General features: G+C 50.1%; 1 protein-coding gene across 2 annotated transcripts in view; it reads right to left on the minus strand.

Moving 5' to 3' along the window:
- The window catches only part of SS18 (SS18 subunit of BAF chromatin remodeling complex), an 844,462-nt gene that overhangs the window by 534,483 nt on the left and 292,542 nt on the right, over positions 1-17,437 (minus strand). For both annotated transcript variants that reach the window (XM_069620936.1, XM_069620935.1), the window contains exon 4: positions 11,873-12,026. In XM_069620936.1, the coding sequence (XP_069477037.1) occupies positions 11,873-12,026 (154 nt within the window). The remainder of the gene's footprint in view (positions 1-11,872; positions 12,027-17,437) is intronic.

The following is a 17,437-nucleotide window of genomic DNA, read 5'->3' on the forward strand; positions in this document are numbered from 1 at the left end:
GCTTACCTACTTGTGAGCCCTGCTTCTGTCCTCTGCTCCAGAATCTCGAACATCCAGAATCTCAGCGAACGCTCGCTCTATCTTGGAAGCCGCAACCAGGGCAGAGAGAACAGAGAAGCAGCATTAGTAAGCGTTTATTCTTCAACATTGAAAAACAACCAAGAGGCGCACGCTTACCTGAATTTGACTTGCTTTTGGTCCACGTCCATTCCGGGCCATTCAACGACCTGCAAGAATAAAGAAAAGGCTGATTAACATGCATAAGTGCTAGAAGGGGGTTCACGCAACACTTACTCGCCGCTCTCCATCTTCTCTGCAACATACAGTCCGGAACATCACGGCGCCCTGCAAGAAAGGGATAACAAACAGGTTAGCACAAAAAAAGCACATAGCACTGCGCTCCACGCATTCACTTACCATCTCGTGCGCAGCCCCAGGCAGCACGGCATCTCCATAACTCCTTACACACTTACGAAAGAAGGAAAGATATTAATAGGGGCAATTGCAAAACAAAGGACACACTGCCAAAACAGTAGACTTACCTGACGAACTGAGTCGCAGCAGGTCTGGACTCTGAAAGGCCCGCACCAGTGAAGCAACTAGGTTGCAAGGTGCCCGTCCACAACGCACCCCTGCACAGAACAGCAGGACAGAGAGCGCACCATACCAAAAAGCAAGGCGAGGAGAGCACTAAGGGGTCGTTGGGTCCACAAGGGAGGTGGGCTCCGGGCTAGAAGAGACAAAGCTAAAACCAAACTCCTGCGTTTCAGACCGGGTCCTCAGCCGAACAAGAGTCCAAGGGAGTGGGTCCAAGGTCGGAAGCAGTTGAGCCAGACTGGGTGCCGTCCCCGTGGATACAAGGTGAGTGTTGCATGTGCATATATTCATTTGTAGATCGCTTCGACACAAACACCACATAGCTATACAGAAAGAGCAACAATGTATTCACGTTTCAGTTGCAGAGGTTAAAGATGGGGTGATGTATGGAACAAGTTACTTACCTGTAACTGTTCTCCAGCATGTGTCTGGCATGGATTCACATGCTCATGAATATTCCCCCAGGCAGGGAATCCTCGGTAAAGAAAAAAAAAAAAAAAAAAAGAAAAAAAAAAATCAGTATCAGTTTCGTTTCTGATCTGTCTTTCTTAGTAGTAACCAATCACTGGTCTCTGGGTCATACTGCCCCCAGCCAATGACTGCCCTCTCCCTAAGCCCCTCCCCTGGCAGCCATCCTCAGATTTGGTAGCACGTAAAGTGGCAGTAGGACCGAGCGAAGAGCCGCAGAGGGGAATGAGGGAGGGTTTGCATGTGAATCCATGCCAGACCCATGCTGGAGAACAGTTACAGGTAAGTAACTTGTTTCTTCTCCAGCAAGGGGTCTGGCATGGATTCACATGCTCATGAATATAAGAATACATAGCAGTACACACATGCACAACCATGGGAGGTGGCAAGGCTCAACATTAAGCATTTCATCACTCAACATTAAGCATCTCTTACCTCCTAACCAGGCCCACCTTCAGGCAAACAGGTTGCGCAGCACTGCTTGGCCGACCCTGGACTCCTCCCTGGAATCCCGGATCTACGCAGTACAATCTCGTGAAGGTGTGCGTCAACCTCCACGTAGCAGTCCTGCAGATGTCCAGCAGGGGCACACCAGATAGGAACGCCGTGGTAACAGCGATCGCTCTGGTCGAATGGGCTCTCGGATGGCCGGGCAACGGTCGGTTTGCCAACCGGTGACAGTGTATGATGCAGCCTGAGAGCCATCTGGAAATGGAAGCCTTCGAGAGAGAGCCTTTCCCTTGGTTCACAGGTCCAAAGTTCACAAATAGCTGTGATGTCTTCCAAAAACTCTGTGCGGTCCACGTAGAACTTCAGCGCTCTAGCTACATCCAGCGAGTGCAAAGTCCTCTCGGCCGGCGACAAAGGCGACGGGAAGAAAACTGGTAACACTAAGGGCTCCTTGAGGTGGAAGTCCGATGGCAACTTGGGCATGGAGGGGTGCGTCCTCATCACTACCATCGTCTCATGGAAAGTCAAGTACGGAGGCTTGCAGGAGAGGGTCTGGATCTCTCCCACTCGTCGTGCAGAGGTGATGGCCACAAGAAATGCTGTCTTCCACGATAAGTACTTCAACTGGGCCGAATGCAGAGGCTCGAATGGCGGCCCCATGAGCCTGCTCAGCACCACGTTGAGCTCCCACGCCGGGGGCGGAGCCTTCACCGGCAGGAATGAACAGAACAGTCCTTTCATAAACTCCTTCACCAGGCGATGGGACACAGATGATCGCCCAGGAGTTCGGGTGTAGCGGGAAATCGCTGCTAGATGTATCTTGATGGAGGCATGAGCTAGCCCCACGTTGGCCAGCGATGATAGGTACGGCAGCATCCTCGGGCCGTAATCCGTAAGGGGTTAATCTTCTGTGCGCTGCACCAGACAGAGAACCTCTTCCATTCGTGTCCGCAGCACTTGAGTTGAGGACACCATGGCCTTTGCAAGCACCTCCTTGCAGTCCTCCGGGATATCGTACCCTCCAAACTCTAGTGCTGCAGGAGCCAGGCCTGCAAGTTCAGCGACCCCGGGTTGTGATGGAGGATGGCGCCTCCTTCTCTGGAGAGAAAATCCCCGTCCGTTGACAGTTTGACTGGGGGGGGGGGGACATTGACAAGTCCAGAAGGTCCAGGAATCAGATCTGCCTCGGTCACGCCGGTGCGACGAGGATCATCCTGCACCGGGAACTCTTGAGTTGGTTGATGAGTCGCAGCAGCAATGGCAACGGGGGGAGAACGCATACAGGAACAGGCCGTCACAGGGGAATAAGAAAGCATCGCCCATGCTCCTCGGCTGGGGAAACCTGTTGTCGAACCTCTGGCCCTTTGAGTTCTTCGCCGTCGCGAACAGGTCGATCTGGGGTTTGCCCCATCGTTGGAAGAGTCGATCCGCTTGATCCTGACGCAGCTCCCACTCGTAGCACGAGCACAGCTCCCTGCTGAGTGAGACGGCAATGGTGTTCTTTATTCCTGCCAGATGGAAGGGCACCAGAAACATCGCATGGGCAACGGCCCAGTGCCACAGATCCTGGACCTCCTTGGATAGGGCTGGGGATCTGGTGCCTCCCTGCTTCCGGATGTAGAACATTGTGGTGGTGTTGTCGGTGAAGACCCTCACCACGTTGCCCTTGAGGGACAGAAGGAACGACTTGAGGGCCCAGAACACGGCTCGGAGCTCCAGGATGTTGATGTGGAGTGACCTCTCCTCCGGGAACCAAAAGCCTCTTGCGTGGAGATCTCTGGTGTGCGCTCCCTATCCCTCCAGGGAGGCGTCCGTCGTCACTGTCTCCTGATGTGCCAGGGACTGAAAGTCTGTGCCCTCCGCGAGATGCGCGCGGGTGTCCCACCACTGAATCGCTTGGTGGAAGGCCTCGTTGAGCGGGATCCTGTCTTCGAAGCTGCCCGCCGCTTGTATCCAACAGGCGTCGAGGAACTCTTGTAGAGGACGTATCCGCAGCCTGCACAGGCGCACCAGGTAGATTCATGAGGACATCATGCCGAGCAGGGACTTTATTGCTCTCACCCTGGCCATGTCCATGGCCAGCAGGCGCTGCACCTTGCCCAAGATGGCCTACGTCCTCTCCTCCGACGGAGAAGCCAATTGCGCCACTGTGTCGAGCTTGGCTCCCAGAAACAGTGCGACCTGCGACGGAACCAGGTGGGATTTCGAGTAGTTGATGGAGAATCCCAGATCCGTGAGCAGTTGGACGGTCTTCGCTGTGTGTTGGACGGCGAGTTCTCTTGTCCTTGCACGGATAAGCCAATCGTCCAGGTAGGGGTAAACGTGAATCCCCGCAGGCGCAGCCGGGCCACCACTGGTGCTAGGCACTTTGTGAATACCCTGGGCGCCGACTTCAAACCGAATGGTAGGACCTTGAACTGGTAGTGCCGTCCCCAGACCACGAATCTGAGAAACTTTCGGTGTCCTTTTAGAATGGGGATAGTAAGCATCCTCCAAATCAGGAAGTCGCCCTCCTCCAGCTGTCCCAGTACCTGCTGGAGGGTGACCATCCAGAACTTTTGGGCCTTGATATACTTGTTTAACCGACGCAGGTCCAGGATGGGTCACCAACCGCCTGTCTTCTTTCTGACGAAGTATCGCAAGTACACTCCGGAACCCCGGAGCCTCTTTGGGACGAGCTCGATGGCTTCTTTCTTCAGCATCGCCCTTACTTCCAACAGCAGTTGAGGGACGTGGTTCTCCCTGGCCACGGGAGGAATGCGGGGGCACTTCTTTAGAAATTCGGGTGTGTGCCCTTGGGCCAGGGCATCCAGCACCCAACGGTCGGTGGAGATGGACTCAAACACGCTGACGACCTTCGCCAGCCGGCCTCCCACCGGGGTGCTCAGGTGGGGGCCCGACGCTTCGGCCGGTTCAGTCCTGCTTGGTAGCGGACTTGCCGCCTTGACCTCCTTGGTGAAGACGACGAGATCCTCCTAACTTGCCTCGTCCTCTATCCTCTATAGGCCTCTTGCGACGAGGAGCGAGCCATCTGGCGGTACATGGAGGAGCCCCCGCCGAATCCTTTGGAGGCACCTTGCTTGCCTCCAGAGTTCCGAAAGGGCGGCAGTCGTTGCTGCAAAACTCCCAAAGCCCGAGCCGTCTCCTTGTCGGTCTTGATGGCCTGCAGAGATTCGTCTGGCTTTCCAAACAGGTTGTTCCCGTCGAAGGGCATGTCCAAAACTTTGGTTTGCACGTCCTGACGGAAATCAGTCACTTTGAGCCACCCCCGTCGCCGAAGGCAAACACCGTTGCCCAACTGGTGGAAACCGGTGTCAGCAATGTCAGTGGCCACCGTTATGGCGTGGTCCGACGTCGCCTCACCTTCCTGCAAGATCTCCAGGGCCTCAGCCCTCTTGTCATCTGGGAAAAAGTCTGGCAGGGGAGCAATCTTAAACCACAACTCCCTGTCGTAGCGGGCCACACTCGCTAAGGCGTTGGCTGCCTTAACTGTCATCCCCGCCGACGAGATGACTCATCGTCCCATGGCATCTAGTTTCTTCCCCCACACCGTCCAGTGGGGAGGTCAAAGTTGAAGCCGTCGCCCCTGCTGCTTTCTTCTTGGCCGCCACCGAGACGACCGAATCCGGGGTCGGCTGTGCCCTAAGGCACAAAGGGCCGGAATCCGGGAGCCAGTACTTCTTCTCGTACTGGTCCCTCTTGACAGGCGTCATGGAAGGGTTCTTCAGGAGAGACAGCCCTTCATCCCAGATGTTGTCAAGTAACGGGACCGAAAGGACAGTCTTCCTCTTGGCCTCACGCTGTTGATAGAGGAAGCCTTCCTTCTGTTCTTCGGGGCAGAGCTGGAAAAGCTCAAATGCCCTGGCAATCATGGCGTGAAAAGAGCCAATTTCGTCAGGCGGGGAGGCCCGAGGGCGTGGTGATGGCAGGCCCATCCCGTTGTCATCCGTCCCCGTCGTGGTCGTATCCATTCCCGTTTCCTGTCTAGGATCAGGAAAAGGCGATGAAGGCTGAGAGGGCCGCGAAGGCTGGAAGGGCGGGGGTGGATGAACTCTCCTCTGCTTGCCTGGAGGGCTTCCCGGCGGTCCCGCTCTGCTGGGTCGTTCGTTGGGGGTAAGGGTAACCTCGTCCTCATCTCCGTACATAAGGCTTGGATTGCCATCAATATGGCCCTCAACTTGTCCTGAGGCTCGGGCACCGGCTGTGACGGGCGCGACGGTTGGGGGGGTGGAGTCGTCCTCCACCACGGGCTCGACGGCGCCACCGCTACTCTCTTCGTCCGCCTCGTCGGGATTCCTCCTGTGGGAACAGCCCTCCTCGAATCTCTTGCCGAGGACCTTCACGACTCCAACCGGCTCCTCTTCAGAGGCTGAATCCGTGTCCGTGATGGCCACGGCCCCCCTCTTTTCCACCGGGGTTCTCACAGGTGTCTTATTGAGGGGCTGAAAAGAAGATTCCCTTCGCGGTGGCAGGGAAACTCTGGGTCCCCGAGGTCGCCTCCACTGGGGTAGCCTCCACAGGCTTCGTCAGGGCCGTCACGACTCCCTCGATAGAGGCCTTAGCCGGGTGAATCAAGGCCTTCACCACCATGGATGCGATTGAGGCCTTCACCTTGGGGGGAGAGTCACTGCCACGCTCCCCCTCGGCTGACTCCTTTGAGATCGACCGGGGCCTCTCCAGAAGTTTACCCGGGTTCTCGGATTTTCTCTTCCCCGAGCCAGAGTGTTGGCTCGTGGTTGATGGCGTCGGTGAAAGTGCTCCCTGCATGGCAGCCGAGGAGCCCAACCCTTTGGCATTCCTGGTGCCCGCGGACTCGCTGTACTTTGTCTTCTGTTGGGCCCCGGTCGCCAGGGCGCCCTAACAGGACTTAGAAGACCGCTCGGACTTCTTCTCACCTGCTGGGCCCTTCTCCAGCCAGCTGGCGAGGCGGATCTGGCGATCCCACATAGTCCGTTTCGACAAGTTCTTGCAAAACACACACTCCTTCTCCACGAGCGTTTTGTCTTCGTGAAGGCAGCGAGACATCTCGAATGCTCATCCTCCTTGAAAACATTCTGTAATCCGCATCCAGGGCAGTTCCTGAACAGCTTGGATCCGGGCGTCTAGCTTCCCTTGTCCTGGGGCCATGTACACGAGGTAGGCCTCAGATCTTCTGGAATCCTCCAAGAAGCGTAACTCGACGAAACTTCTCCCTTGAGGGGCGTAGAAAATTCCGAAACGGGTCCCCGTTGATCGGAAATAGAAACGGTGGAGCTTGAGGCTCGATTGACCGAAAAAAATTAGATTAAACTCTTTGAAAAAAAACGCAAAATGCAGTAAAAGCTCGAGAGCTATAGCACGAGGACTCCCGACACTTGAAAGTGTGGTAAAAATCTGAGGATGGCTGCCAGGGGAGGGGCTTAGGGAGAGGGCAGTCATCGGCTGGGGCAGTATGACCCAGAGACCAGTGATTGGTTACTACTAAGAAAGACAGATCAGAAACAAAACGGATACTGATTTTTTTTCTTTACCGAGGATTCCCAGCCTGACGACGGGGAATATTCATGCTGGAGAATTTGCATTTAGCAGTAGTGTACAGTGTTATGTTTTAAAAGATGTGCAAGTAGACAGCTTATATAGGTCGGAGTATGAGATGGAGTCTGGGAAGTGTTGCAGTAAAGGCGAGGAACAGGGACGAAGGTAGCAGGTGTTCGGCCATGCTGTATTTTAGGGCACATTACAGGAGACGTTGGTGAAAGCATGAGAAACAGGCCCAACGTGGAGCTGCGGCTCTGTCCAGCTAATCCGACAAGTCCCCCTTCCTTTCCCCAGAGAGAAGTTATGCTGTCAAGGTCACAGACAGCCACGCTGTGCTGATAGCAATCAAGTCCAGCTGCAGAGCTCGGAGGAGTTGGGAACGTAATGTTGGTTGCAGGGAGAAAGGGTAGGGAAGTGTCTTTTGAAGGTTTAATTCATGTGAGCAGGGCATGGGGCTCTGTTATGCCAAGAGGCCTGGTGAAGATTTAGAGGACTCCTGCCCTCACCCAAAGAGCAGTCATCCTATTTGAACTGCAGGTGTCGCACTCTAAGGATCCTGAAATAAATGAAATTCAAACCTAAGAGTTGTGCCCCAATCGCGTCATTAATATGTAGCTGGGTTCCCAGAGAGATAAGGGCGGAGATGTGCTAAGGTTGTACTGTGATTTGGAATGGGAGGAGCACAGGTGATGCCAATACATTTTTCTAGGCGGACAGGGAGCAGTTTGTGTGTGCCACTGTGTCTGGTATAATGAGGAGGCCCGTTGTATTATAAAATTAGAGCTGACCTCGCTCTTCACACTTTGACCAGGATCCGACAGAGGGGTGCACATCACATGGTCAGGAATATTTTACTTGTTAAAAGAAATGTATTATGGTAACAATGCACCTGGTAGTTGATCAACACTAGTGACGATTTAGTAGGTAGCATGTTTAGGGGAATGTGTTTTAGATCATGCGCGACCAATAGCGCAATGGACTATAGGGGATAATTAGAATTGTGTACAGGTGTTGGCCAATGGAGTGCAGGATCAGGTTGTAATCTGTATTATGCATAGTTTTGTTAATCTGTGGTTTTCCGCTATAAAAGATGTAACTTCTTTGAGTGGGGCAAGCTCTGTGTTAGTTCAGTTCCACAGGACCATCTGGTACTTTTGATGTCATAAAACTTTAAACAGTGCATCGATTATTTGGGATTTTTTATCGTTTAAGTCATTTGCCTTACATTATTACAATACACATTTTTGCTGATATGATCCTGAGATTTTTCCTTGTACCCTGACTGTGTAAGGGATGCTTAGTGACAAAGAGAAAGCCCCCCCCTGCCATGAGAAGTGGAGGCAGCAACCACAAATGATTCAGCAGGAGGATGAGTGCTTAGACACGGTTTCACATCTTAAGCCAAAACATTGCGTCCAGTCTTTTTGTTGGGCTTACATTCAGTGTAGACAGAGGTGAACATTCTTTAAGGAATTCCTATCCTGACACCCTGACAGAAATGCTGAGAGAAACCTGGATCTAACCTGTGCTAGTTGAGACACTGGAAGATTGAGTAATTCCTCGACTCCTTGAATCCATTCATGAAAGGCTTTGACCGGAGACGGTAGTTCTTCCTTGAATCCCTGGTTCCCAGTAAGGATCTAGTGTGCCACCCCTCAAAGGAGACAAATTAAAGATACCACTGTATCTTTATCCAGTAGTGAAGAGGATACTGCAGCAATTTGGCCTGTGATGGTAAAGGTGTATTCAACGAAAAATGGAGGGGTTCCTGATGCATGATCAGCGGCAAAGGAGTACGTAGTAGTAGCGACGGTGGAGCCGATTATGGCAGAGAAGGGCCTAACTTCTTGTACAATCTCTTGAGGATGTAGGGGGGCTCATTGCAAGTGGCTTCAGAACCGGTGTAAATTTGTGCAGGGGAAATTCTTCCTGATGAGATGTGGGAACAGGGGTCAAAGATATAGGACCCAAGTTGGAGCTGAGAACATAGAAATTGTGGGTTCTAACCCCCTGTGCAAAACAGACTGCAATGTTGAAGCTAATCGCCCAGAGGAGCAAATCAATCAACCGCCTGCATGAAGTCAAACCTGCACTGTGGAACATTAACCAAAGAGGGGGACCGTATATTTGTGACAGGATTCATGCTTCAAGTCTGCCAAGGTGAAGTCTGCCTTGCGCCTCCGTTGCCTAGCTTGTAGTCATTCAATACAAGCAATGCAAAGTGTGAAAATGTTGCCAGTAATAAGGTCACCAAAAAAGCTATTTTTAAATACATAGAAGTACAAGGCTGTAACACTAAATACGACCCAAAACTAAAACCTTCACAATCACCTTAACTCCATTCCTAAACAGTCCCCTAACTAATTACAACCCTTATCCTATCCTGCACACTCACAAAACACTTAACTCTTCAGCGCGATAAAGCATTTTATTTGCATATTACTGAATGCAAAACAAATAGAAAACGAACAGGGAATCCATCTCCAACCCCATTACCAGCTTGCTGCAAATTACACAGCACTTGCCTTAGCCCAAACCGTAGCTGTAATACCAACCTTACCCTAATGCTTACTTTACCCTAATCACTAGGTTTATCCTAACCTACGTCAACAGCTCCAGCCCTTTCCAACCTCTGTATCCCTTTCTTCAACACTTGAACCCATACCCCTACAGTTAATCTACCCTAAACCACTAACCAAACCCCACAATAATTACTCTAACCCCTACCCTTACCGTAAAAACCCTATCCTAACCCTAAACCAGTCACTCATAAGCCCATGAAACCCTCCTTACCCCTCACAATTACCGTAACAGCACTACATTTTTGACTACTTTATGCTTGCCAACTTTTTCACTGTAGAGGTATTTTCACTGACATTTTTGTTGGCTACAATTTTTACTGGATACCGAAATTTTTCATTAGGCCATTGACGTCCGAGTGGTTGGCGATTTGTCCAGTGGAGCCCACAGAAGTCTAAAGACTTGTTCCAGCAGTCCACCAGCCCGAGTTTGACCTAAAGACTGAATATGAAGGAAAGCAAGAGAGGGGCTGATAATCTTGTGCTTTTCTAAGGGTGTGACGAAATGATTATGGGCACAGCAGTAACTACCGAAGGAATAAGACTGTGTGCAGAAGTGGCCACTGGGGGAGAGAAGTTATGTTAAATAGGCATCACAGAGACTTTTCTGCATCACTATCCAACTTGGCAGTTATAGCACAATGCATGCGTCCTGACGGACCCTTAGGGAAAGACTTAAGTATCAACAGAGTGACACTACCAGATCCATCAGACAGTTCAGGCCATAGAACAGGAGCAGGCAGTCAGGTGCGACACAGCAAGTAAAAACCTGGTAACTGTGATTGATCCATAGTGCATGCACCACAAAAGGTGGCTTTGGACACTTCAAAAAGGCCTTGATGCCCCACATTTTCAGTGAGTTGTGGGTAACAAGACGGCTCTCTGGGAGAGCAGTGTAAAGAAGAGTTTACCAGAATTCAACACCAAAAGTCAAAGAACTGCACTGGCTAAAGGAGTGAAACTGCCTCACAGCATCACAACCTGGGGAGTATGGAGCACAAAGTAAAAGCATCAGAAGCTGCAGAATCTAGAAAAAAACGGGTCGACACTGAAGAGAGGAACGGGTGGTCAGCAACCAAAAAAGGCTTGCAGAATTAAGCACTTAAGACCATGCCCTGTGGGTATGAGCAAGGGAAGGTACAAAATGCGCAGCCGCTGTCCGATGCCCCTTACATGAGGAGAGGACTAGCAGTTAGGGATTGTCCCTTGCACATGCTCCTAGCCCTTAACCGCACTAGACCCCTTCAATAAAATTGAAATGCTGTTGATCATCATACTTCGGTCCTCTCGCGAAAAGACAAAATAATCCATAAGTAAGGAGGAAAGGGGGCAGAGCACAGAAATACATAATAACCTAAAGTAAAATGATTGATGAGGTAAAAAAGGAAAAATGGAAACTAGGTGACAAAGATGAAGAACTATTGACTGCTCGCAAAACCGACTTGGCCAAAGTTAAGCCTAAAGCTATGCTTCTGCATTGAAGGGAAGACACGTGCAATAGATGAACAACTAATCACCATCCATAACAAGCAATAATCTTTCAGCCTTCTAGTACAAACATAAAATGCATTCCAATAAACAACTCTTTGGACACGGATTGCAAACACGATAGCATTATTTCATGGTCTCAACAATTACCCATTGTCTTTTTCCCGAATGCGCAAGTTTTAAGGACATTGCATGTAATAAGATTAAGAGCCTGATTCATGGAATTATTTGCGTGAAAAACTCATTTTTGCGTGCCTTTCTGCCCGAAAATCCTGTTTGAAGTATGGGGATTTTCGGGCAGAAAGGCACGCATATCGGCGTTTTTCACGCAAATAATTCCATGAATCAGGCTATATATTCGATTCACCTATTACAGTGAAGACCAGCTTTTTATTCATCATCAAACTGTATTTTCAAAAGATCAGGATCACTTTATTACTCTTCAATTATCAAAATCGGATGTTTATCGGAGGCATTTTTGTCAACAGAGACCAACCTTTTACACAGCCAGCTACATTGTGTGGCTTCACACAAACTACATTTAGCCTGTTCTGTTCATCAGAGGAATGCTGTGTCTCAGCAACATCAAAGCACAAGGGTAGCCTGATAAACAGTGACTACAGGTCACGTAACTCTCGAGCTACAAAATAAAAGTCTGCACACTGGGGCAATCAAATCTATTTTATCATTAACAATCTAGCATCCCCATACCCCCTTGTTGTACCAGTTGCTAAGCAACCCTGGTGCAAATGTCTTGCAGGAGAAATCCTTACCAGGCATCTGGCCATTCATCTGGTTCTGCATGTGGGGTGCAGGTGGGCCCCCACTTACCATACCATCAGGCGCCATGTTGTGGGTGCGGGGAGCAGGACCACCACTACTCGGATTCATCCCTCCTGGACCCATAGGCATATTCTGTGTGGGTGGCTGAAAAGGAAAGATGTTTTTCTTTAAAACATGAAGGGTATTGAGCATCCAAGGCAGCTGTCTACGTCACGGAACAAGCTGGAAAGGAGGCTATCCACAACAAATATTTATTACATTTTTGACTGTAAAACCCCCTCATTGTCTCACAAAAACGTTAGCATTAGCATTTACTGAACAAAAGTTAGACTCTTTCAGGTTAGAGTGTACAGTAGATGTTAATGTAAACATACCTAGATATTGCCATGGCTAAGAACTTGTACAGCAAGGCATAAATTAGTTTTCAAAAATTGATTAGCAGAGTTTGCTAATTAAATCTTTTTTGATTAGCAAACAGAACCATTTGATTAGCAATTTTGTACTAATATTGTTAATATCACCAGAAGTTATTTGTACCCAAGACATGAAATGAACAGCAATACAGAAATTTTCCGTACCGCTGAAATAAGACATTAGTGAGTGGAGTCTGCCTTGCAAATTCTTCAGCTAGACCTGCAGGTCGGGGAACTTAGTTTACCTATTCAACCTAAGAGAAATGCAATCTACCTTTCGCAACGGAGGACAACACATTTAAAAAGTTGCATGTCACTACAAACCCACTTTGTTTGGAACACTGCTGCCACCCACAGGCCGCCATGCACAGTGAACCGTTGACATTTTATTTGACATTTACAGCAAACAAAGTAAACGTTCAATAAAAGTTCCAAACATCTCTTGCAAATGCTACTCGCCCTTCATAAAATCTACTTGACTGTGCGAGTGGGTGAAAAGACTTTGAAAGCAATATATGAGTGTCTGTAAAATGTAGATTGTTAGTTGCATAAATGGACACAAATACCCAAGATAAAAAAGGCTCTGAAAACAGTTTGGCCAGCTGTCTCCTGCAGGTTGCAATATATAAAGCAATCATAATCAAAGAAAAGCGAGCTCTGGAGGCCAACTACAGTGTATGGTATTGCAGTAGATCTGTAGATGTACAGACTGGATGGAACTATTGATAACTGCTTTGGGTAAGCATCTAATTTGCTTTGTGTATTTGTTATGTAAGAGGCAAGAAATAGACTAAGCAGAGTGGATTGCATAGCAGGCAGATAACTACTGGGCAAACTAGGTGGAATATTGTAGTTTGTGGGCATCTCACTTTCAGGGTACTTGATATAAAGCAACAGGGTGATCATATAGAATGTCAAAGAGTATGGGTTCGCTCATGGGAGCACCAGTTACAAGATATATGCAACCTGCAGGTTACAGAACTAGGTTTGCCAGCAAAACCATTTGATCAGGTCATCATGTACATTTTCAAAAGCGTTCACTCGTCAATATGATGCATCTTCCCCAACAAAATGAAGTATAGTTGACACTATACAATTTAGATATGCTAACCTAAACTTTACTGGAGATTATGGTGTTTTACAGTATCAATACTGTAATTATGCATTATATAACAGCTTACAATTTAGGAATGGAATTGCATGTTCGTCTATTAAAAAAATTTAAAGTTGACACATAGTGGTCTTTGCCAGACATGATATTGAAAGCTTAAAGTACCATCCCGATTACTTCTGGTTTGCAATTATTTGAAAAAGACATTCTTGCCTAGCACTCCCACACATGCATTTGGCACAAAAGTGAAGGAGATGATTACTGCTGCACTTTCTCTCCATTAGCACTTGAAGTGAACAGAAAGGAGAAATTCAAGAGGGCACAGAGGACAATAGAGGAATGCAGGGCGAGCTATGCTTTAATTGAAGAGCGCAAATGAAATAGCTAACTTTGCTACACAAGTGCCCATTTGATTAGCAAACCTACAGAATTGCATAGCAAATTGCTATGCGACACTGCTTATTTTATGCCTTGTACAGAATTAGCATGAAAGGCGTAAAGCTATACACAACTCATTCGATTTAGGAAATATCAGCCCCTTTTCCTTTCTTTTTACTACATAACAATTTCGGGTGCAGAACATGTTCTCCTTAAGCTGTATTCCTGAACCGTGATGATTTCAGAGAAAGATTCGGGATTAAACAAATACGAAACGAATCTTTGGCAGAAACCTTGTTGATTGGTCTGTCTGCTGGGTGTGGCGCACGAATAAATGCCATTGGCTTGTTTGATAAAGACAATGTGCATAGAAGGCATTCGAAAAAATAAAAAAAGCAAGCTAGTTGCAAAGCATATGATTTTTTTTAAAAAGGGACAGCGAATGACAGTGCATTACTACTGGACGAAAAGGAGGTTTCATCCTGATAGGCCGGTACTGTAGAAACTGGCCCATATCTGGATCTTTTGGAATGTGCTCCAGTCTGTAACATTTTGCACACAGAAAAAGAAACAAGGGATTCCCAAGATGGCCACCGGCGCAGCTTGACGTGTGCCAACGGCGCTCTGGAGCTCTCCTCCTGGCTTAAGCGGATCCACCACCCCGCTTCTGGCAGACGGGCGAGCGTGAAGGAAGAGCTGTTGCCCCTTTGCTCGGTGGGCAGCCAAGGACACCTGCAGCTGCTCGCCGGTGCGCGGGGATCGGGAGAGAGCAGAAACTGGTGCCTTGGCTTTGGGCAGCCTAGTTGGGGGAGGGGGCGCGGGCCGTGCTGTCCGCCGCCCGTCATCTACCTGGGCGTTGGAGGAATACCCCCCCCACGTGCCATAGGGAGGGGTCCGGCTCTTCAGGATCCGCCGCGGGACGGGCGGAGCACTGGGTGCTCCCGCTGCACAGTGCACGGGGTGGACCCAGCGAGGTGTGCCTGGACGGTGCCGGGTCCTTGGCCTCTCCGGACGAGCATACGGCGGGTGCCTAAACGCTTCAGCAGGACCAGGGCTGTCCGGGACCCGGCCCGGGGAAATTATCGGTGCCTGCTTCCCCGCTGTGGAGTCCAGACCCGGAGGCATCGATCGGGCCATGGACTAACGGACCCTCGAGTGGAGGGGGCTGCCTGGAGGTGCCCGCAGAGGGCCGAAGGTGAGGAGCGGAGAGTGACTGCGGGGGAGCGGAGGGGCGGGGGCAGCTCCCCGGCAGTCTGGGTCCCTGGGTCTTTTTCGCGGGGGGCGCCCCCCCTCCCCCTCCCCATTTAAAAGGACCGACACAGAGCGGTGGCTCCCTTCCATGCTTGGCAGGGGAATTGGCGGCTGAGCCGGATGACGCTCTCTCCCTAGATCTCCATACGATCCGTTTAGGATCATGGAATATTCGTTTTGCGAGGCCTCCGGGCACCCTAGTCTTGGGGCCTGGCACTCCCACCCCCCCTCAACTGTAACTTAAGCTAAGCAAAGCAGCACATCAAAGCGACAAAACACGAAGAAACTGAAGGGAGAGGTAGCCCTTTTTTGTTTTCTAAGCTGTGCTGGGAATTTTTGGGACCCAACTACCCCAGCCGGCTCTGCAGTTACACTTTGGGGATTGGCGCTATAGGGGGGTATGGGACCTCCTGAAAGACCCTATAGGACTTTCATAATAGTCTACACGTCACTAGTATGGCGTCCAAGTCCAAAGGCAAAGTGAATAAAGGAAATGTGCCACACGCTGACTCTATGGGCCCCCTTACATCCATGTGGGCAAATAAAGACTCAAATGATGAGCCTAGGCCTGCCCAGGGAGGATCCCCGAGGCAAGAAACCTCCCAGGAGAGTATAGACGGGGCTGCACCAATAACACGCCAAGACCTGCGAGGAGAATTGAGCTCGCTTCAGGCTTCATTGAGAAGAACTTTTCAGGAACAATTTCAACTAATAAGATCAGACATAAACCAAGCTATGGCAGAAATCAAGCAGGAAGTAAGCCAATTGGGTGAGAGAACAGATATAATTGAAAAAGGCTTACAAGAGGTGGGCAAAGAATCGATGGAAAACAGTGAGGCTATTGAGAGACTGGACATTGCGACGCGCAACCTCGAGATTAGAATGGAGGACATTCCGGAAAACGGAGAGTCAATATTAGGTTGAAGCTTCTGCAAGAAACGGTCCAGGATCTGGACCTGAAAGACGGTTCAGGGAATTTTCGCAGGGCTACTGGGGGAATCTGCCCCTGACAAGATTGAACTGGATAGGGTCCACGGAGTGGGATATCTCAACAGGAGCCCGAAGGCCAGACCGCGTGACTTGCTGGCCGCCTCCACAAGATACGCCCAGAAGGAGGCGGTCCTCAGGGCAGCCAGACAAAAAGAGCCGTTGACATTCTCCGGTCATAGAATTGAAATTTACCAAGACCTGGCTGCCAGCACACTGCTGAAACGGCGGCAATGGAGCCTGTTAACTTCAAAGCTCAAGGAACACGGAATCAGCTGTAGGTGGACTTTCCCTTTCGGGCTTCTCTTCAAGTGGGATGGCGTGCAGAAGCGCATAACTACAATGCAGGAAGGAGCAGATTTACTGCAGGTTGAGCTCGACCGGGATCGGGAACGGGGGGAGGCAGGCTCGGGCAAGTCTTTCAAGGGAGGAGGAGGGATGAGACTTCGACCATTGGAATGGTCGGTCGTGGGCGAGGGTAAAAGAAGGAAATCCGGAGCGCGGGGGCACCCTTGGAGAGGAGGAGAACCAGGCTTTTTGACGGAAGAGAGATCTGGGACAGAGGAGAACTAACTGGGGGTGTGATAAATCATAAGTGGTGGTGGACCAAAACGCAGAAAGCCTGTGAGGAGAACAGGGGGTTCGGGAAGACCTGGTTCTAGAGTCTTCAGGGAATGGGTGGGGGGAGGGGGCATGGGGTTGGGGGAGAGGGGGTTCCTCTAGGTGCTGCCACAGGGGCACGGTGGGTGCGACAATTGCTACTGCAACTTTAACCTGCCTAGATCTATTGGAAGTAAAAGGTGAGGGGGGTCTCAATCAGCAGGAGCTGGGGAGGTATTTCAATTCAAATGGGTAACCCATAATGTTAGGGGTCTCAATTCCCCGCTCAAAAGGAAACAATTGGAGCATTTCACGAAACGGGGTAATCAAGACTTTCTGGGATTGCAGGAAACTCATCTGCTTCGTAAGGACCAGAGCCGGCTTAAACTGAAGGGGTTTGACCACATTTTCCAGGCATCAGGCCCCACAAAGACGGGAGGGGTGGGGTGGCTCTAGCCATGAAGGGGTCAGTTAACTTCTGGGTGGAGGACATACTTAGGGACAAGGAGGGCAGATTTATAATGACGATGGGGAAAATTGCGGAGGAGATATTCACCATAGGGGTAATCTACGCTCCTAATTCAGGGCAAGACACCTTCCTTCGAGGCATATTAAAAAAAATAGGAGAATGGGCAACAGGGCAGGTGATTATAATGGGGGATCAAAATATAGCTTGGGACAGGGCTAAAGACAGATCAGGAGGGTCCAGGAGGTTGGGCGGGGGAGCGGTGGCCTCGCCGGAATTGAGGGACATAATGGCGGACCTGGGCCTGAGAGATGTCTGGAGGGAATTAAAAGGAAACGCGGAGGGTTAC

Source organism: Ambystoma mexicanum, chromosome 5q, assembly GCF_040938575.1.
Source record: "Ambystoma mexicanum isolate Mex_15411 chromosome 5q, UKY_AmexF1_1, whole genome shotgun sequence".
NCBI lineage: Eukaryota > Metazoa > Chordata > Amphibia > Caudata > Ambystomatidae > Ambystoma > Ambystoma mexicanum.